General features: G+C 47.2%; 2 protein-coding genes and 1 pseudogene across 2 annotated transcripts; all 3 read left to right on the top strand.

Moving 5' to 3' along the window:
- The first annotated feature begins 14,622 nt into the window (after window positions 1-14,622).
- On the top strand, window positions 14,623-16,335 carry LOC121048561. Its single transcript, XM_042290473.1, has one exon. It carries the CDS (start codon window positions 14,626-14,628, stop codon window positions 16,333-16,335), a length of 1,710 nt encoding a protein of 569 aa, XP_042146407.1. The 5' UTR covers window positions 14,623-14,625.
- Window positions 16,336-17,981: 1,646 nt separating this feature from the next.
- On the top strand, window positions 17,982-20,111 carry LOC115329199 (annotated as a pseudogene).
- Window positions 20,112-20,922: 811 nt separating this feature from the next.
- On the top strand, window positions 20,923-21,521 carry LOC120849469. The gene is made up of 2 exons (XM_042290599.1): window positions 20,923-21,154; window positions 21,214-21,521. The coding sequence occupies exons 1-2, from the start codon at window positions 20,923-20,925 to the stop codon at window positions 21,519-21,521; spliced, it is 540 nt and encodes a 179-aa protein (XP_042146533.1).
- Window positions 21,522-22,828: the final 1,307 nt, after the last annotated feature.

Raw genomic sequence — 22,828 nt, 5'->3', positions numbered from 1 at the left:
TATATCTTAGGTCTGCGGGGTGGTGTTCCAGATACGCGTGCCTATTTTATTATTCTATTTCATCTCCGAGATTTCCTTCTTCACGATGTGGCTTTATTCGTCGGCCACGGCGCCTGTTGCTCCCCGCAGAGTAATATTTCAGCTCGGCGCCGCTCGCCTTCGCCTATATATTTATACAACATCGGTTATGAAACATAAATTTTAATTCTTATATTATATTTATGGGTTTCAGCTCGTGTACAGGACGGAAATCTATCAGTGTCTTGTTATTGTCGTTTTTCTTGTTGTATTTGGCTTGAAAAAGTCGAAAATAGTAGAACTATTGATCGCGAGCAGGGATGGGCAAAATACATGCAAATATGTATCGAAATACAAATACAAAATACTTTGTCAAAAATGTATTTAATTACAAATCTAATTACATTTCCAAAAAAGCATTTAAGTACAAGATACAAATACAGCCAAATGTATTTGGCCTCCTCCCAAATACTTTTCCAAATACATTCCTCAAAATTTGCATCAGCGACTTCAGGGCACCCGCGACGGGTTTCTGGGTATCTCATTTTAATTTTGTATCGCACACTCGGGAGTTAGTGTGCGAGAATCTAGTAACGTAATAGAAATATAATCACAAAAAATGTAATCAGCTTGGACGTAATAGGTGAAAAAAGTACAGAGCTTCAAGCGGGGTTTTTGTCGATTACATTTTGGTATAGACTAACAAAGAACCGAGACGACCAAGACGCGCAGCACTAGCTAGAGAATTTTTTTATTTTACAACTCGCACCAGTTACGGAAATCTGGACGACCCGCGCATTTAGAATGTTCCAGGCAGAAATATGGATGGAAATCAGCCTGGAAAGCATCACAAGTTGTCACATGCACTTATTTCGCCAGTCTGCCTGTGAACGTCGATTTCGTCACTATTCTTGCCCTGGACAAGCACCGTAATCACAAAGTCACTAAACGCTTGTGCTTGATTGAGAGACACTGCATTCGGTGCAGAACGTAGTTTTCTTCCTGCTCTGGACAGTGACAATAAATTTGAGGGATGTATTTTCGCCCACGAAATTGTATTTAATTACAATTGTATTTGAAATACCCACGTTTTAGTATTTAAATACACACGTCAAATACATTACTCAATTTGTAAATAAATACAAATGCAAAATACACAAAGTATTCGAAATACGTATTTCAAATACTTGTATTTGAAATACTGCCCATCCCTGATCGCGAGCTTCTTCACGTCCACCGATCCAGTCATGTGCTAAAATTGAATTGGTACACTAACCAAAGGCACGTGCTCGAGCAGAAAGGAGACATACCTTTAAGTGAAACAAATAAAACAAACAAATTAAAACAATCCGAGTGTTCGAGAAATTTTTTAGTTCTTTTAACTCTGATTCTAATGTTGGGTTTTTCCTCGTCAGATTGTGCAAAGATGGTCCGGGTCATACTTGTCATATATATGTAAGAACTATACCTTATATCCATGTTCTTCGTAGGCCACATTCAGCCACATTCAAACGCCATAGCTAATTTACTTAGGGAGATCGAAAATATCGGTTCTCGAGGCGTGGAGAATGCCAAGGTTTCGCTAGGCTATTTTGCACAACCGTCAATTTCACACCGAGGCATGCACCTAGTAATGTTTTCTACGTATTCTTTGAAAGGTTTTCATTATGCACAGAGAATATTAAAAATCATAATACAAGATTTCTATGCAAAAACACTTGCGAAACACGCCAAATAAAGATGTTTTAGAGACACATTCACAAAATATTTACCAACAGACTTGATAATATGAAACGACTCAAAATGTATCAACATGATCATCTTTTAGTGCATTTCACGAATATATGAGAAAACTATACATAGACATTATTTTAGTTCTGCTATTAATGCAGTTTAGTAGCTTATTTCTCTAAATGTAGCAAAATTGTACGTCAACATTTCAGGAACCCCACTTTTTATTTCTTTAACACTCCTTAACCATTTACACTAACTTGCACTAACTTACGATGGCAAAACATTGAGTACCATATGAACTCTATAAGAGAAAAACGACAACAAAACCTTTACTAAAATTGAGCCTAGCAATTGTCTTCGTTAAAGGGGCTTTGACGTACGACGTCGGCTTCAATTAAACACTTCTTTAGGTTGGTGCTATTCTATCGTAGGATATAGAAAGACATGTTGTCACTAGCTCAGTTAGTTTTGTATTTCTTTTCTTCTTTTATGCGTCTCCCCCCCCCCCTCTCTTTCTCTCTATACCCATTGCTGCCGGCAGTTGAAAACTGTATAATAATAATAAGATAAAGAAAAAGAAGAAAGAAGAAGAAGAAGCTCTATTTCTCCTTCGAAATACATCAATGGCGCAGACAATGAGAAAATCCTGTAAAAGAGCTTGACGAGGTCCCTTGCTCCCTTACAGTTTCATACGCATTAAAAATAGAACATTACCCCAGCATAAAAGATACCAAAATGCAAAATACAACATAACATGTAAAACAAAAAATATATTAACTTAATTCAATTCCAGGAAATCTTGCACACTAACAGACGTTATATTGATATTACAATTTATTTGTGTATAAAGTGAAGTGGGGGAGTGTGCATTTTAGTGACTGCATGGAGTAATTATTTTGAAAAAAACGGCACACTCCAATGATAATTTTCACAGTAAATTACAGTGAAGTTCAAAGCACCAAGGAAGGTCTGTCACAGCGAGAACAATGCGAGGGAAGTAGTATCTGGAGGGTCGATATCTTGGGGTTCAACATTGTGTGACGGCAACATACTAGCGCACACTTTTTAAGAGTTCATTCGTGCTCAATGAAACACAAACAAGACTTGATAACCACAGGGGTTTTCTTTTTGGGTATTCCCATGTCAGTGATGATGTTAGTAATGATGTCAGATGAAAGCGAGTCACCGCGAGGAGATCCGTGCTTCGAATGTTGCATGGCAATGAGTTCAAGGAGATAACATGGCGCGCGGCATTCGAACCACGGATATTGCAGTGATTCGTGTTTGCAAACTGTCTTTTGTATGATGTATGAACAGTGTGAGCCCGGCTGTAGGAGGCAACGCGAGCAAACACGAATATTTGGGACGAGATCGAACAGTCACGCCTCTACCGGATACGCGTCAGCTATGGAGACGATAAACCATAATTTCTTGCTTCTTTTTGATCCGAAAGATTCAAGATGACAATTCGAAGGCCCCTTTTCGTGGTACTAAAGCACTCGTTAGAGCGAAGCGCTCGTACCAAAACCGTGTTCAACAAAGTTCTTTTTTTTTTTTCGTTAGTAAACATTGGGTTGTGGAAACAACAAGCTCAATAAAGGACCCCTCTAGCTCGATCTCCCGCCCAATAGAGCTCAACTAGGAACACCATAACGTTTTACACCCTACAATACACAATATGCCAAAGTGCTTGGCGGTCTGGCAGCATTGTGCACGCGGCCATCTTGGTAGCATCAAGTATCTTGAGTTTCGGTTTCTCTACAGGGCATGGGCGCTCTGCCACTCAGTGCGATTCGGGCACTTTATCGTTTCCTGACTTTAAATCACCCAACGTGGGCAAATGGCTAGGTCGTCATGCTTTCATCTCTAAGGGCACTTTTAATTCTTTTCTCGATGCGAATACGCGTGAACTCGTACTGTTTAGCGACAGACTGTTCCACGCCAGTAGATGCAACTAAAAATTAGTTCTTTTTTTAGTTGTTACTCGTAAAGTTTGTTTGTTCGTTTTTTCTTCTTTTTTCTTGTGGAAAGTTTTGTTTTTTTAAGGAAACTGTGCTCTGGGCAATATTTTGCAGGCGTTGCAAAGAGCTCAGATTGGTTTCTGATAGCAGTGACCTCAAGCACAGTTGACGGATGTTGCGCTACCCTGTTAATGAAGATTTGTTCAATCCTGGCAGCCTAACTGCATTACCATTCTCAAACTACCCCCCCCCCCCCCCCCCCACCCCCGAGCTTCTTTGCCCTAAACGAAATTTTACCTCGGCTGCGACAAAAAGAAAACGATGTTGTGAAATCAAGTTAGCACCACCCGTATTGCTCCGTTCGACGTCCTCAACGTAAGCTTTCGCCGTCGCCGACATCGAAGTTTTAGCCACTGCGATGAACCCAAGTCGAACGAAATCGATTGGATCGATTACGTCGAACGCCACGTTCGATATAATCGACCGTTGCGTTCGACAAAAAAGGCAGCAAAATCCCGTCTTTGTAAGTGTTGAGTAAATAGACACGGACGACGTGTCTGTTGTGTTTTTTATTCTGCATGATCGTGCATAAATATTCAAAAATATTATATCAACAAACTCTTTTGTTTAGTTTTAGAGGGGTATAAAAATCGCTGCAAAGCAATGAGATTGTTTTCTGGCATTCCAGTCATTATTTTTTAACACACGACATTATAATGAGGGCTCTGTGGTGCTTTCAGCTTCTGTTGTTCACTGTTATCTATACGCATTTTCAGTTATGGATAATGGCGGAGATTAATTAAACCTGTCATCTTTTTGCCTCGCTTAACAGCCTTGTCTCGTCCGCATACATTGAGTTGCTTGTGCATCAAGAAAAACGCAGGCCGACACCTACAACGTGCATAAAACAAAAAAAATGTTCAGAAACAAATTTGGTGCAACTTCGTTAAAAGATTAGGACCCACTTGAATAGCTGTAAATGACTTCATGCCGCGCGATAACGTCCGCATGTTTCTTCGCGTTGTCACCGATTGTTTTTGTCCAAAGCTGCGTCTCAAGTAACAAATAAAAATACGAAAAAATGGTGAACCCTGTTTACATTTGTGTTCACGTCACGCACGAATGGAAGGTTTATCGCTGCATCCGCACCGGAACGCACTAACGCTTTGTCATCGCATCCCTCGAATGAAGCGCAGTCGCTTGTTTATACATGTGATAACTTTGCCGGTCGGGTCAATGGTTTCGTTTTCTTGCCGCTACCAAGATGGCGGCCGTAGTTCTCTGCGCGCTACTGGATGGCACTCTGCATTTCGCATATGGTTCATAGAACAGCACTGATGTACAGCCTTTGCCGGTTCAAGAAACTGTCTCCGTGGAGGCGGCGTCGTGCGGCAAAGCCCCAATAACGAAGGCAAGCTAGCTCAATTTTAGTGAAGGTTTGTTGTCGTTTTTCTCTTAAGAAGGTCATATGGTACTCAATGTTTTGTGATCACAAGTTAGTCCAAGTTACTGCACATTATTAACGAGAGTTTAAAAAAAATGAAAAGTGGAGATTTCTAAATACTGACGTACCATTTTGCCACATTTAGAGATATGAGCTGCGTTTTTGAGTTAACAAGAAAATTTCAATAATGGCTCAGCATATTTTGCTTTTATATTCATAATAGCCATTCAAAGGTAATTATTTTTGTATAGTTTGCGTCGTTTTATATGGTATAGTTCGTTGGTAAATTATTTGTGAATGTATCTTCAGAGCGTGTTTATTTGATGTGTTTCGTAAATGTATTTTGCATGGAAACATTTTATTGTCATTTTTAATGCGCTGAGTGCCTATCGCAAACCTTTCATAAATTATTTAGAACACATTATATCTACGTGCATGCCTTGGTTTGAAACTGGCGGTTGCGCAAAGCACCATAGCGAAACCTTGGCAATCTCCACGCCTCGAGAATCGAAATTTTACATCTCCAGAAGAATTTTAGCTATATACGGAGCTCACATAGGGTTGAATGCTCCTCCCAAGAACATGACTTTAAGATATATTTGTAACATAAATACAAAAAATATTACCTAGACCATCACTGTACGATTGACGTGGCTACACCCTGCTTATACTTTTTGTTTGATTTGGTGTAAAATACGAATAAGCTGCCGCACATTGTGTACATCAAGAACAGGTTCAGCAGGTGGACATAATCGGTGTGCTCACTTTCTTCTGCCGCACAGTACGAGTGCGTCCATAACTCAAGTGCTCCGCCTTTTACAGCGCATCACACTTCAAAATATGGTAATATATTATCAACTGGCATAAATCACGCAGGAGCAGCGTGTGCTTTCCACAACCCCCGTGTTTCTGCCCCCCTTCCCTTTCTTTTTCAATGTTTCTTTTCCTCGATTTCCTTCTTTTCTAATAAAGAAATATATCCAGCTATTAGCTACCTTAAGCAATTCCCTCAATTAATTTTATTCGATAACTAAAGGAACGATCCGATCTCCTGAGCCCCAAGGCAAACGCGCGTTCGCTAAGGAGCTCTGGTCTTAATGCCTCTGAATATGGACAGCAAAGAGCCAAAGAGCAATAGTCAAGGAACACTGTAAATCTTAACACTTGAAGCGATAGATTCTCCTGCACAAAATTGAGTCTTCTACGGGTACTAGACGAAATCAAATGTAGGGGAAACACTGCCAAACGCCACGAGTGGGCAAACAGTCAAATGAGAACAACTATAGGTACTTGGCCAAGCTCCTATAGCCCGTTCGACTAACTCTATATGTTTGAAAGCGTTTAATAAAAATAAACTCTAAAGCAGAAGAATGTTTTTTTTCTTATCTGCTATCCGTTCCCACATGCCTTCCGAGCATGTAGGGATGCACGAACAAATAACAGACGACAAATATAAAACAAACATTCGTCTGCATGGGAATAGGTTTTTACCTTCTTAACAAACAAAAGAAGTTATAATGAAAGCTAAACAAAAGGGACGACATCTCTGTCGTCGTCCTTCCCTTTTTTTTAGCTTTCAATTTATTAAGTATCTACTTTAACACGCTTGTCTAACTTTTTATTAGCAGAAGTTTAATTCTTTCTAAATAAGATATGAAACTGTATTTTCGTTTCTATATTTTATTAAAATCATTTACCACGATTATTCTGCTTGTCGCCATCCTGTGCTCTAGCGTTCTCGGCAAGTATTTTTTTTTTTAGCACGTTATTTGAAGGCGAGCTTGCAAGTCAGTGTGCACATGACGAACATTCTAACACGCAACATATAGCAATGCACGGCCGGCGTTTTTCCTCTATTTTAAAAATTTTTACCACCTCTAAGGCGAGCTGTAAAAAAAAATTAATAAAAGTTAGCTTGGCAAAACGACGTTGGCGTGAGGAATTTGCATTTGAAATTTTTATTTTTCAACGCGGGCCAATGGACCTTTTCCAAATACCGACGGCACCAGGCGGTGGCTGCACAAACTAAAAATCGAGGAAGTGATCTACCTGCGCTACCAATCGATAATGGGAGCTACGCTACCAGTTGCTTCGCTCTCTGAGCTGCGTCGCGTGCCCAACGCGACTTTAAAGAGGGAAATCCGTTGCGTCCACCCAAACGTCGTGTTTTTATTTCCGCCCACTTTCTTTTTTTGTGTAACACAATTATATATATGCTGCAATTACGTGTTCTACTCGTCGATCTACAGCCTCATTCCGAATTTTCTCGATTTTTCGTGCGAACTTCCACCGCTTGGCATCGGGCGCTCGCGCGTGCGCGGAACGCTTCTCGGGAAAGGTCCCTTATGCTTGTCCTTACGGCGGCTCCGTGTACATTATGCGAAGGGGTTTCCTTACCTCAAACCTATTGATAAAATCATGACTTGGAGTTTCTTACAAGTACCGACAACAATTGTCGTGCGAACGCCAAAAGCACGTTCCAGGAACGAGGGCTCCGCCGCCATTCGCTTCCGAGGGCCACCCATTTCAGCGTTGCGCCGCCATTTATTCTTCCAAAGTCCGCATGGGGCACGGGCCTCGACTGTTGGAACATTTTACGAGGAATTCCCTCGGTAGATTCGGGCCGCTTTTGGGGGTCCCTTTTTGTTGATTATTTTCTTGAGCGTGCAAACACGCGCTGGCATTTGCCGCTCTAACCGCTCATTCACACTGGAAGCGGATCCGCGTTCGCAAAGCGGTTGCGAACGCGGTTGTATAAAGATCCAGTACAATTGCACGCGCACTCGATGACATCGAGTGCGCGTGGCAATGATTTTTGTTCTTCGCGCAAATAACGCTTAAAACGGAGCCCTGGAGTTAATGACCGATGAAACGCGTTTGGTTTTCACCCGACGCAATAGAAGTCACAGAAAACATTAAAGAAAAACGACCAGCGTTCACCCCCTCAACTCGCTGCCAGAACAAGCGGCCACGTGATCTGGAGCCGATTATATGCCGCCAATGTTGATCACAACCATGCTCTAGGGTGGTTGGCAAGGCACAGGACACGCGCTGAGTTCCAGACATTGTTATGGTTCGGCTATTGTCGTCATTGCAGCGATTGGGCACGGGCCATTACCCGAATTATACTCGAGCTATCAATTATTACGAACCCAAATCGATTGCCCAAATACTCGGGTCTAATCTATGAGCCACATTCAAATATCGTCACTGGGCGGTACTGCGACCGCCCAGCTACTCCATCAAGTTTTGCGAAGGACAGATTGGATGAAAACGCTCCTTAAGGGGTATTCACACGAGGGAGAAATCCCGGGGATTTCTCCCCGGCACGCGCATCCCACGACGAAAACGTCAGGCTTTGCGATGTGCAAAAGCCTCGCGTTTTCATCTCGTGATGCGCGCGTGCCGGGGAGAAATCCCCGGGATTTCTCCCTCGTGTGAATACCCCTTAATTGTCCTTGAAATTACACCGCACCAAAGGAGTTTCTTAGCCAGTAATGTTACGTGCCAGTATTCTTGAGTCCCATAGTGTCAATAAGCTCGTGTAAAGACTCCAATTGAATTTCGATGCACCGCCCCTTTAAGACAAAGAGGAATACATCAAGGGGCTTTATTAGAAGCCGGTTCAACTAAAGTCACTGGATCCTGGGAAAGGAGCGCTAAGCTCCCCGTATGGTCGCCATTTTGTTGAGCCGATCTAAAGTTGCTGGTGGCGGGTATAGCTTCGTAGAGACGTTTCCTGAATACCGAGATTTTGTTACCACGCCGGCGAAACAAGCGCACATCTTCGCACCGCCACCATATGCGGCGCCGGTGCTTGGAGCCAATGAACAATAGTTTTTTCTGTCTTTAAATATCAAGAACAAGAATACCATCGTAAGATATCTGTAGAGATAAGCGTGGTTGATAAGTGGACTGCATGCGCAGCGCCAAAGACGCTCATATGGACAGAAAACGCTTTTGGTACGATGATGCTCCATAGCGATCTTGGTGCGACTGGTTCAGAACGACCCTTTCGAAGCTTCGAAGATCTTAATGGACCAAAATGGCGATTTTCATGGCAACTGAAACGAATCAGGCCACCACCTTGCGAGGTTTGGTTGTCTGTGTGTTAGTATATATATGTGTACGGCTAGCAAACAGGGGAGCTAGGCAATGGCGCTAAAACAAAATTGGGGTGTGTATATGTTTATACAGCCTAGAACTTAGTTTTTCTCAACGGGCAACAGCTGTAGATGAGAAATGTAGCCAGTGCACTACAACCGCTAGCCAGGGGTTTTAAGGTGCATCGCGCAGTAGTGATACACGACCGCGAGCGGGTGCGATATGCTCATCCAGATCGAAACGGGCAGGGGTTGGGATAAAAAAAATTGGGTTGCCGTGTTTATACAGCCTAGAACTTGGTCTGCCTCACAGGGGCGACGAGTCTCCCAGCTGTAGATGAGCAATTTAGCCAGTGCGGTACAGCCGCTAGCCTGGGGTCTTTAACGTGCATCACGCAGTAATAGAGAGTTTTAGTAGATCGTTCCCGTGACTCCGATAACGATACCCGATACTCCGCCACCGCCTCCCTTGCGCATGCATAGTATCGTTATCGGGGCTATCGAAACGATCTACTAAAACTCTCTACTGATACACGACCGCACGCCGATGCGATGCTCATCCAGATCGAAACGGGCAGGGGTGGGGCTCGAGCCCAGGATCACTGGGTTCTGCAGCGCGAGCTTCCGCTCCACGTGCACCGAGCTGGAGTGCGCTATCCCACTCGGCCACCGATCCCCCGCAATGGCGCTTCTTTTTCCAGGATCCTGTGACTTTAGTTGGCACGACCCCGTTTTCTAACGTTATGCTTCGTTAGGAAATCTTACTTATACGTCACCGGGAGATCTGTGCTTCAAATTAACCGTGGCTGCCAGTTCAAGAAGATAGCCTGACGCGCGACTTTCCAGACACCAATATTTCGGTGACATATCTGTATCGTAACAACACGTAAGAAAATGGTGTCGTGTGCAGCGGCCATTAGTCTCACCCACGGTGGTCTCACCGACGCAATCTTCGCCGCCTTTTTTGTCGTTATGTGCTTCCGTCTGCGCGCGGGAAGCGAAACGTTCCGCTGTACCCTCCACACTGCAGCGGTCCACGCCTCGGACGACAATCTCTGACAACGAACAAACAATATGGTAGATTGGTATTGAGTGCCAACGCCAAATTCAAATTCAAGTCAAATTACAGAAGCCAATCTGTGACCATGCGCGCAGTATACGAAGTGACACGTGTGTTAGTGTTCCACAGTCGGGAAAGTCGAACAGTTTCGGGAGTTGTGAGGCGCCACGTGGTTCGTACCTGTTTCGCCATACTTCACGGGGCGGCAACGCCTAACACAATTTTCCTGGAATCACGGAGTTTTACAACGCGAGAAATCGAGTTCTAGAAAACGAGAGATCCATTTTCAATTTTCTTCGAGTCATGTGGTATTTTTGTTTATACATTTTTTTTCACACAACGTTCTTTAGCGAAGATTGTGAAATGTTCGGCCTCAAAGTGGTTTCACCTTTTCTTTTCTGTTTTTCTTTCTTTTTTCGTATCGTCATAACATAAAATACATTCCGTGGTCGATTGCGCAATGATCATCTCCTGTTCCGGCTTTGAGAGTTCCGAGTTATGTGAGACCAGAGGACCCCTTGGACGTGCCTCCCATTCGACGGGCCGTACGTCATACGACCCAGTTCCGAGTTCGAGCCTCCCATTGTCAGTCTGCCGAGGAGTTTGAATTCGGTATTCAAATGCGGAATGCGTTCTAGACGCATCTTTGAGCACACAATGGCCGAGATTTTTCCCAAGTTGTTTTATAAGCTTTATCTCAATGCGCCGAGCATTATATTCTTTTCTTTTATCGACGATGAAACATATTCAAGATATTGGACATTCCGAGCTCGGATTTGGGCTGTGTGTTTTAGAAAATATAAAATACGTGGCAGTTTGCGGCTGCTACTTTCCATTTCGATTTCTTTTTAACATTGAATACATTGATCTCTCTCATCCAGGCATCACTCACGGCCACTCTGTATATGGCTATTAGAATGTTGATCGGTAGCCTCCAAGTCTTTGGTGACGTTTTGTCATTGGCACAGGCATGTTAGTTGATTGTGAGCTATTAAGTCTCGTTATCATTTTTCTTCTCCTTCAGCATGCGTTCTAGAAGCGTTTACAGACAGGGCCGGTTTGCTGATCTCTGCGTCTTTGCGGGTATCTGGACCGGTGGGTAAAATATAGACATTCAGAATATCTTGAGACCCTTGCGTTAGCACTGCGTGCGACGCACTCAAGATTTTAACGAAACGCTGCGGAGCGCGTCAGCCCAGCAATTGTAGTGCAGCGGAACGCAAACGCATACGCAAGCAGTCGCAACATCATCGAGATGTGCGTATGCAAACTGCTTTCTGGAATGTGGGCCCTGTATTTGGCCAAGCGAACCCAGTACCCCAAATCCTAGCGCTGCCTATATCTATCTATATCTAACTGAGAAGAAAAAACCCTTCGTGAAAACAGCAACAACGGACGATTTATTCTTCGACGTTTCGGCCGGAGTCCGGCCTTCGTCAGGAAGACGTCGAAGAATAAATCGTCCGTTGTTGCTGTTTTCGCTAAGGGTTTTTTCTTCTCAGTTACATACCCACGCCTTCGGCCTCCCGCCACCATCCCCGTTGTATATATATATAAACGAATATGTGCAGATGAATGAACCGTACTTAATCCAATGAATCAAAGAATTGACGTTTTCAGGAAACCGCGGAAAGCAATATATATATATATATATATATATATATATATGGTGTTTTTTTAAGCTAACCAGATTTGTTTAAAAAAAGCCGTGAAAGTTACACTTATGCCGCTTTTGGAGGTGAATTATACGGCCAGGGGGACAATTATAGTTGGCTAATTGTAATGATCAATCGACCAATTAATTAAAATTCGTTAATTACCTTTTTAACTAATGAAAATAGACATATGGTTCCAATTAGAAACTTGCTTGGCGTCATCGAAAACCACTAAATCAGTAATTTTCACAAGCATTTTAAGCGCGTGAGAAGCGTAGTAGTGAACTCAAGTTACCACTCGTGGAGCAGGTACAAAGCTAGCGGTTGCGATAAGGCGCCCGCGTAATTTTTCCGTCTCTTATCTAGCACCAGCCTTGTACGTGCTCCACGAGCGTTAACTTTAGTACAATACTACACTTCTCACGCGCCGAAAGTCTTTCTGAAAATGACTAATTTAGTGGTTTTCGATGACGCTGAGCAGGTTTCTAATATGAACCATATGTCTATTTGCATTAATTAAAAAGTTAATTAACGAATTTTAATTATTTTATACGACTGATTGTTACGATTAGCCCCCTATAATATGTCCCCCTGGCCGTGTAACTCACCTCCACAAGCGGCATAAGTGTAACTTTCACGGTTTTTTTTTAAACAAATCTGTTAAGCTTAAAAAAAACATCCTGTATATATATATGTATATATATATATATATATATATATATATATATATATATATATATATATGTCCCATTTTAATTCGAACAGATTTATTACAAAACATGCCTAAACGATGCACTAATTCGGTTTGCGCCGGTGAGTTATCCTGCACTGGGACCATGGGCGGGTGGCTAATTTTTGCGATAAGTCGGATAATTAACTAAACTTACTTATTTATTTTTAATTAGTAAAAATACTCATATGGTTTCAATTAGAAACACGCTGAGCGTAATCGAAAACCACTATATCAGTCAATTTTAGAACGACTTGAGCGCGGATCGGTGGCCGAGTGAAAGCGTACCGATCCCACACTCTTCTAAGAGTTCGAACAATAAAGGAGTGGCTAACACGGTCGAATGCTTTGCTGGGGTCGACTTGCAGAACCGCGAGAGGACACTGCTGAACCTGCGCAGTTTCGCGCACGATGCGCATCGCGAGCAGGTTTGAGGTGATGCGTCGCCCCTCGATGGCCGTATGTTTGGTGGTCTCCAATGGCATCCGGGTGCCCCATTCCAGTCGCTTTGCCAAGATTTTTGCAAGGATTTTGTAGTCGGTTGTGAGCAGGCTTATAGGTCGAAAGTGGTCAACTTTCGGGCCGATTTTGGGCTTTGGGTTTTTCCTCGGGATGAGCACCGTGACCGCCTGACGCATTGAGGGCGGCATCAGTCCTCGCTCGAGCATGTCGGCAAAAACGTCTTTGAGAATTGGGCTCAGTTCGGCCGTGAATGGCTTGTAGAAGTGGATGCCGAGCCCGCCTACTCCTCGTGGCTTGCGCGGGGCCAGATCCTTGATGGCGTCCTCCACCTCTGTCGTCAAAATCTTCCCGTTCATCTGTTCTTTGACGGCCTCAAAGATCTTGGGCAGCGCCTATCCGGCGGTGCTGATGCCTTGGACTTCATCCGCCCTCGCGAACAGGCCGATGTAAGCGCACAGGAAGGCTTCTTCGATATCCTTTTGGCTTGTTGCCTCCGCTTCGCCTTCTTGCGGTATTATCTAATCTTCTAACGAGATGCGTGCTGGCGTTCCTTCGTTTTAAAAATATTGCAGGGCTTTTCATCTCTTTCTAGAAATACGTTCAGCTGTGCTACCGCGACATTACGACTCGCCTGCTTGTGAACGGGTACATAACGGCTTCTATCGCAGTGAACAGGTCCATGCGGCAGGGCTGCCCGATGTCTCGGATACTATTCGCGCTGTACCTCGAACCACTCCGTAGGACAATCCTCGGTGATGCGAGTATTTGTGGGCTGACCCTGTCGTCGGGGTCGCTCAAAGTGCTCGCCTAGGCGGATGATGTGGCTGTGCTGTGCTCGTCGAGAACGCAAGTGCGCGCGGTGATGTAGCACATCACAGACTTCTGCAGCGCCTCGGGTGCGGTCATGAATAATAACAAGTCTGCCGGCAAATGGCTGGGAGACTGGGTCTCCAAGCCAGGGCGTTATTTTGGAGTCACATAGACCCCAGGTGTCTCGAACTATCTGGGTGTCAGCTTGTACACAAAGCAGCTGAGTGCTTGATCCGGTGGTCTGGACATTAATCGTGTCAAAAGGAATGTCGCAGACTGCGTGGCACGCCCAAGAAATGTCCTTGTCTAATCGTTCTTTTATTTGTAAGAGGAAGGACGACGACGAAGTGCGAGTAAGTGGACGGGCTTCTCATCGAATCGTGCTCTTATGCCAATTAGCGCCGTGTTAATTTACAGTTACCGCGGTATAATTGGTACCAAAGTGTGCGCGAAGGTGAGGGGCATCGACTGGTACCAGTTTTGACCAAACAGTACGTGATTTTCTCGACTAACAAGGACCTTTCTCTGGTGCGGTGCGGACTTTTCGGTAAGCCTAACGTAGGCCTACCACCAGTACGGCCACCGGTAGCGACGGGCCCGGCCGTTAGGCCCAACCCGGCGACGAGTACGACCAAGTTGGCGTCCGAAATGGACGTGGCCACGTCGATGGGTGATAACATGGTGTCAACGCTGAGCATCGGCAGTTTCGGTGGGCGCACGTGCATCGAAGTTCACGGAGAGGACATTACACCAGAAGAAGCCGAAGGCTGGTCCACCTGCGGCAAGCGCATCAAGCAGATTATGGCCGGCAAAGAAAACGGTGAGTCTGCCGCCATTACTCGCCAGTCGAGACCCAAGACCAGGGCCAGCTTTGCCAAAAGAGTTGCAGCTTCGGTAACGAAAGCGGCGAGGATGCCGATAGACATTCCGAAAGAAGACACCAAGATAGTCATGAGACCACGTGGCGGTCTCAACGTAGGGAGAACGGAGGTTTCAGTTATCATGTCGGTCGTCATGACGGCGGCTCGTGTAACGAAGGAAGAAGCCAAAGCAGACACCATCTGCACGAACGCGCAGCAAAACATCATCGTGGTCAGCACCCCGTACGAGAGGCGCGCCACGCTGTACTCTAAGGTCAAAGCCCTTAACATAGGAGGCAGGACATACGAAGTCAGCGCCTACCGAACGGCACCGGACGGCACGGTCAAGGGAGTCATCCGAGGCATAGCCGTAGATGATACCCCGGAGGAGATAGCCGAAAACATCGTGAACCCGTACAACCCCCTAGCGGTGGAGGCGCACAGAATCGGCAATACAACCACGGTGATAGTACTCTTCGCAGGACAGAAAGTACCGAACTACGTCAAGTATGGCTCGATATTAGTCAGATGCGGGCTTTACCGCAAGCACTTTGACGTGTGCAAGCAATGCGCCAAGGTCGGCCATAGAAGAGATGTATGCCCGAATCCCAACACCAGAGTGTGCTTCGGCTGCGGAATCGCGAACCCCAGCGAGGCTCACGACCGCGAATGCAAGCCCAAGTGCAGGCTCTGCGGGGGACAGCATCCAAAGGGCGAGAGGGAATGCAGAAACAAGTACCAGATACCGTACGTGGTCAAGAAACGGCAATGGGAACGCAAGATGGAAGCCATGCCGCAACAACCAGATCCGGAAAGCTTTCCTGCGCTGCGAGCGCCGTCTCTCGAGATACCCCGCGGGGAATCGAGGCAGCGCGACAGCGGCCGCAAAAGGGACCACAGCAAGAGAGGCAGGAGCGCCAGCCGCCGTAGACCGTCGCAGTCGAGGGAGAGAGCCGCCTGGGCCGACGCAGTCAAGGTAAACATGGCAGAGAAGAGACAAACACCAGCGCAAAACGCCGAGAAGAAGATCCAAGAAATGAACGGGGTGGTGAAAGCCCTGAGAGACGAGAACGAGAAGCTAAAGCGGAAAATCGCCGAACAGGACGCAACCATCAAGGAAATCAACGAGAAGCTAACGACATTAATCGCCAAACAGCAGCAACAGCAGCAGCAGCTGCCGAAGCCCGCACAAGAGAGGAAACAAGAAGAGATGACCGCGGACGAACCAGAGGTCGAGGTGGACCCGAGAACCACGAAAGCGGCGGGACCGGCTCCCAAGAGGAGAGCCATAGAGGGCGCCAAAGAGCGAGAGATAACGGAGAGAATCGAAAAACAGGACGACAGACTCGACCATCTTGAGGCGACCAGCAAGGTAACCAACGAACGCCTCACCGCGCTCGAGCAAACGGTTCAGCAGGTGACAACGAACGTACAGAGCACGATCCAGAACCTGATAGCGCAGATGCAAGCACAGCTGCAGGCGCACATACAGGCATAATTGCAAAGAATGGAAGCACAGATCATTGCCAAACTGCAGCAATCATGGACGGAGCAGCACGTACAGCAGTAACCACACAGCTAGTGAGAGACCTTGTGGTCTGGCACTGGAACTGTAATGGCTTTACCGGCAAGAGAGCGGTGCTACAGCAACACTTGCAGCAACTAATGAGGAAGCCAGACGTCATAATGATTCAAGAAACACTCAGCGAAGAGACGCCGAGACTCCCGGGCTACCGGTCGCACGACAGCCCGCCGAGCGCAAGGGATACGTCCAAGGGCAAGGCCAGAGGGGTCTGCACCTTCGTTAGGAAAGGGATCACCTTCATGGAACACGAACTGATCGGCAGAAGCGCCATCGAACACTGCACGGTGGAAGTAATCACGGGCCGGAAGAGGAAGGAGAGCACTTTCCTGGTGAACGTCTACAGCAATCCGTCTCACGGACAACAGAAGTTCAAGGCACTATTCCACAAGGCGAGCAGAGTCGCGGGGAGCAATACGCTCGTAGTGTGCGGAGACTTTAACGCTCCGAACCAAGACTGGGGCTACCAAAGAACGACGGTCAAGGGAAGGGAGCTGATGCAAGATGCCACCGACGTGGGACTGAACCTAATAACGGATCCGGCCTTTCCCACCAGGGTCGGCACATCGGTTACGAGAGACACCCCTCCGGATCTTACCTTCGTCAAAACCGACGGAGGATCGAGAGAAACGGAATGGAGAAACACGGGCCAAGAGCTGGGCAGTCATCACTACATTGTGGAGGTCGTCGTACCGCTCAAAGGACAAGGCAATACGGGCATAAGGAAGCATCGCATTACGGACTGGGATGCCTTTCGAACGGCACTACCCGCGGTGCAACTGGACATTACGGACATCGAGCAATGGGCGGCTAACGTCGTTGAGACGAGGGAAGGGGCCACCAAAGAGCTGGAGACGGACGAACGGATAGACAAGATTGAGAGTTGGCTGTCCCACTTGATAGAAGCCAAGCAGTCCATAAAGGCGAGGTGGCAGAAGCAACGAACCAACCGACGCCTAAGGAAGAAGATCGCCGAGCTCAACAGGCAGATCGAGGCCCACTGCAAGGTGCTATGCACCCAACAATGGAACGAGGCCTGCAACGAAGCCGACGGACAGTTACACAAGGGCAAGACGTGGAACATGCTGCGGCACCTCCTCGACGACACCAAGACCAAGGGCCACCAACACAACAACCTGGCCAGGATCTTACACAGGGCAATCTGCGAACACGGGGAGGACGAGGTCAAGCGGCGCTTGGACGCCAAGTACCTACCGACCACGCCCACGGAGAGACACTCGGATTACCAAGGCAACGAGAACGAGACGCTAGATCGAGCCATCGAGACGTGGGAAGTCAGAGTTGCCCTGCAGGATCTCAATGGCAGGTCCGCCGCGGGTCCCGACCGAGTGACCAACAGAGCGCTCAAAAACCTCAACGAAGCGGCCATCGAAACGCCCACGAACTTCTACAACAAGTGCTGGCAAGAAGGAAGGCTGCCCAAGCAATGGAAAGCAGCCAAGACGATTCTCATCCCCAAGCCTGGCAGGCCGCCCAACATAGAGAACCTCAGGCCGATCTCGCTGACTTCGTGCGTGGGAAAGGTCCTCGAGCACGTTCTCATGAACAGGTGGCAGCGTTACCTGGAAGAATCGGAGCTCTACCCAAAAACCATCATCGGGTTTCGGAACAAACTCGGGACGCAGGACGCCATGATCTTACTAAATAACGAGATCATCGACGTATGACGGGCACCAAGGACAACAGAGCCATACTCGGGCTGGACTCGCAGAGCGCCTTCAATAAAGTGAGGCACTCGGCTATCCTGGCCCAAGGGAGGACATACGAGTATTTCAAAGACTTCCTGACGGAACGGACCACCAAAATCTGCGCGGGAGACCTGCAGCTAGAAGAGAAGGAGCTGGGCAGCGTCGGAACCCCGCAGGGCTCGGTGATCTCCCCGTTACTCTTCAACCTCGTGATGATCGGGGTGGCCAACCGGCTAGAAAGAGTAGCGGGAGTCCGGCACACCATCTACGCCGACGACGTTACGCTATGGGTACCAGGAGGAAGCGACGGGCACATCGAGACAACGCTGCAAGAAGCGGTCAACGCCATCGAGGAGCAACTGGACGGGTCTGGTCTCGTCTGCTCTCTGGCCAAGTCAGAGCTGCTGGTGATTCCACCGAAAGGAGCGGGCAGGAAAAGAAAGAATATGGAAATCAAGTACGAGCGTCCCAAGATCATGGTGAAGACGGCAGGACGACAAGAAATACCGGAGGTCGAGAAGATTCGAGTGCTCGGGCTGCTCATCGAGCGAAACCGGGTCAACGGTGAAACGGTGAACAAGCTCGCGGGCAAAGCGGCCGCGGCAATGAGACTCATCAAGAGGGTGTCCAACAGAAGAGCGGGGATGAAGGAGGAGAGCCTGACCAGGCTCGTTCAATCCTTCGCAGTCAGCCACATAACGTACGTGGCCGCCTTTCACAACTGGAGGCCAAGGGAACGTAACAAGATAGACGCCCCCATACGCAAAACGCATAAGGCGGCACTCGGTCTTCTCGGAAGCACGAGCACCAAAAACTTCATGGCGTTGGGAGTCCACAACATGCTGGACGAAATAGCCGAGGCACAGGGAACGGCGCAACTCGAGCGTCTCACTGAAACGAGAACCGGAAGACAGATTTTGCGGGACCTTGGCCTCGAACCGAGGGAAGGCGAGCAGCAGACCAGCGTACCTATACCGGATAGCATCAACAGAAAGCTCAGGGTCTGCCCGATCCCGAGGAACGTGAACCCCGAGCACAACAAGGAGCGAAGGTTGGCGAGGGCCAGGGCTCTCGCGGACATCCACGCCAGAGAAGAAGGGGCCGTCTACGTGGACGCGGCGGAGTATCGAGGGAGCAGCGACGCATACGCGGCGGTGGTCGTCGGGGCATCGACGGGTGCAACGAAGACCGCGGCGAGCGTCCGCACTCGAGAAGCGCACCGGGTGGAAGAGGTGGCCATCGCCTTGGCCGTCTCCGACCCCGGATGCACTACAGCGTTGTGCGACTCTAGAGCGGCAGTGAAGAACTACGCCAATGGTAGGGTATGTAGTGAGGCCGCGCGCATACTACGCAAGGCCGCAGATATCGGACACAAAAGTGCTGTGGCGATCAAGTGGTTTCCGGCGCATATGGGCAGTGACGTGTCGGAACGCGGGAACGCGAACCACAACGAGACGGCCAACGCGGCCGCGCGAGGACTAACCAACCGCGCAGCTGCAAACACGGCCAACTCGGAGTGTTGGTCGCGGTACAGTGCCAAGGACAAGATGACCTCCTTCAACGAAATAGTGAAGTGGTACAGACTAAACAGACAGACTATGCCGCCACCTCATCCAGGGCTTACTAGGAAGGAGGCAGTGTTATACAGACAATAACAGACTGGGTCCCTGCTCACCCCGGTGCTAGCAAAGCACGTGTGTCCGAGTGTGTACGCGAGTGACGTGTGTAGACTACGCGAAGGAGAGAGCTACCGCGGCTCGCATCCTTTGGGACTGTAGCATAAATCCGCGAGAAGCCAGCGAGAAGACGACGATCCCGCCGCAGCTAGAGGCTGCAACGAGGAGCTACGATCAAGGGACACAACTCAAGGCCGTCCAGCAGGTCTCGGCAACTCTAGAGAGGCAGCGACCGAGCGAAACCGGGGAGAAGGGGAGCAGTAACCCCAGGAAGGAGGCGGCGGCCCTCTCGGACCCGCGGAAGTAGCGAGGAAGCAAGACCTCGAGGAACAGAACGCACGAGACTGACGTAGTGGCCGCGTCGCGGTGAAAGTTCGTCCTCCCTGCGTGGAGGGAGCCTAACCGATTCTGCAGACATTTTCAGTAAAGTTGTTCTCTCTCTCTCTTATTTGTAACTCTGTATTTTTTACCTTTTGTGTGGTATGCGGCACAAGTGTGGCCATGTTCTCCGAGTGACACTGCAAAAGTGCACCGTTTTTTCGCTACTTTTGTCTGTGGCTCGAGGTTTGAAGGCATGAGGCGAAGCAACCTGTTTCTAAGTCGCAAGAAAGGTGGCCTAGGTCCCGTCAGACCCTTTAATCGTTTCCTCTTTGACAGAACTGGGAGAAGGTGTCTTTACCATCGGCTCGAAAGCGTGCTCGAGGGACGGGCAGAGGACTCCCGATCGCGCATTTCAAGGTTCTATAGACGCTTTACACACGCGCCAGACTACATCCGCCATTGCTGACCTTCTCTTGTTTTACCGGAATACCGAGCCGCCAAAGACGGGAGTTGACGAGTCTCCAGAAAGGCCAACGCTGGAGAGAAGGACACAGTAGAATCTAAAATGACAATGACCTGGTCTGCTATGTTAATGACAAAGGAAAGTAAACGGAATAAGAGGAAAGATAAACTGAAGGTCGGTTATGGCGGCGCCCATCTCACCTGCTGCAACGCGTCTATAGAAAAATAGCAGCGGCTAAGGAGTTTTTCGAGGCCCGCTTCTCCCAGGAGTATCTGGAGAAAATAAAAGAAAAATCTTGTATTGGGATACACTTGACTTAATAACGCCGCCTCCAATGTATGGTGTTTTCGCTGGGAGTGCCGTTGACTTTGGTGTATTTCAGAGTTTGAGAACGACGATCAATAATTTATTTCTTCGCTTTCACTTTGAAGTGCTCCCTGTCAAGATATGGCTCGTTAAAAGGGGTTTTTACGAGCCATGGTCGACGAACTGTGTACTATGTCTGACCCCTAAAACGCTACAACACGTTTTTTGTTGTTGTTGTTTTTTTTTGTTTCTTTGTTGTTGTTGTTTTTTGTTTTTTGTTTTATTTTTTGTTTATTGCACAAATGTTGAATTTTTTGAGGCAGAGCGGTGCTGAGGGTCGACTTGTGCGTCAGCTGGAAAAGTGCGAAGTTTTTAAAGATCCGGACGCATCCCGACAGCAGAGCATGGGAGGTGTTGGTCCTTCTTGGCCTTTATGCTATATGGCGATTCAGGACCGAGCACCTCGGAGTGTCGGAAGGAGCAAAACCTGCATGGCAGCACTTTGTCGACGGGTTCATCTACGTGAGCTCGCTTATCGAGGCGACGGAACAGCAAGGGTTGGAATGTTGGGCAACTCTGGGAACGCAGTTGCAAAGGCGAACGTTAACAGCATTGCGGCGAAGGTGACTTATCAGGTCACGGTAAAATTCGTTTTTTCTTTTTTTTTTTTTTCGGAGCATATATTCTGAAAGCCTCGCTAAGTAGGTGCGGCTGGGCCTCATCAGTGAAACTGGTTGTGAAGTATTTGTTGGTCCTACGCTTTCCTGAGCAGTGTTTCAAAACGTGATGTTCTATAAAACCAATGCCTTTTTAACCCTTGTACGAAAAAATAAATTTACATAAAAAGTTTGCCGTTAAAAAAGGGTCGCTGACCGAGTGGGCTAGCGCACACCAGCTCGGAGCACGTGGAGCGAGAGCTCGCGCTGCAGAACCCAGGGATCCTGGGTTCAGTCCCCACCCCTGCCCGTTTCGATCATAGAGTTATTATAATGTACGCTAGAAGTTCAAGTGGCGCTAGTGTGCTGACGCAAATTGAAGCAGACAGCAACCAGTCAAAAATTGACTTCCGGTAATGCATTTCTATGGGAAAAAGTGAGTGCATTTTCTCTCTGCGCTCGATCATAAGAGCAAATATCCCGAATAATTCATACGTACTAGGTAGCTTGGAACATTTCTCAGTCAGGCCGACGAAATAATTGGTCAGTTAGGGTGTTTTCTTTCAAATTCATCGCATTAAAAACGGTGCTAAAACAGCTTCGTACGTGTATTTATGTGCACTGTCGGACACTGTTAGCGCGAACACGACGTCGAAGCCTTTCAGCGTGGGGGATATACCTGCCAAACGAACGAAGAACATCTGGAAATTAAGAAAGACGGCAAGAACTGCGCAGTAACACCGGATCAGTAACTACACGTGCATATACGATCAAAATTAATTGAAGGCCACGTAATCTATTCCTATTTTAAATAGGTAAGTATCGTTTTATTCTTTCTGCTCTAAGCGAAGCTGCTTGTTCTACGTTCAAAATATCACTCGCACGCTCGAAATCTTTGAGAACAAGTGCCCGATAAAAGCTGCCCGGCAGAGAAAACAATACGAAGAGACAACTTTTATAGCCCACGGACTTTATTATCTACGTTTTGAATGTTTTTATCCACTCATGCACGACGGGGTCATTTTTATATAGTGACAGGACTGGCATATTATCAATATATAAGCGTCACCGGATTGCTGGCGAGCCTTGAACACACTCTACATTCCTTTCGATTGTAATTTTGCTTCAAATCGTCGCTTGTTTCTACGCACCTGCTGCGGAACACACGTTTGGGACTGAAATGTAGCGAAGTTAAACATCGGTCACTGATGAAGAAAAATGCGCTAACTAAAGCAATTACACTTTTACAGTCTTAATCAAGGTACATACTATTCGGTA

This window comes from Ixodes scapularis, unplaced genomic scaffold, assembly GCF_016920785.2.
Source record: "Ixodes scapularis isolate PalLabHiFi unplaced genomic scaffold, ASM1692078v2 PGA_scaffold1__304_contigs__length_218370807, whole genome shotgun sequence".
In the NCBI taxonomy this organism is placed as follows: domain Eukaryota; kingdom Metazoa; phylum Arthropoda; class Arachnida; order Ixodida; family Ixodidae; genus Ixodes; species Ixodes scapularis.
The sequence above is the reverse complement of the archived record's forward strand: the minus strand, read 5'-3'. Positions and strand labels throughout refer to the sequence as shown.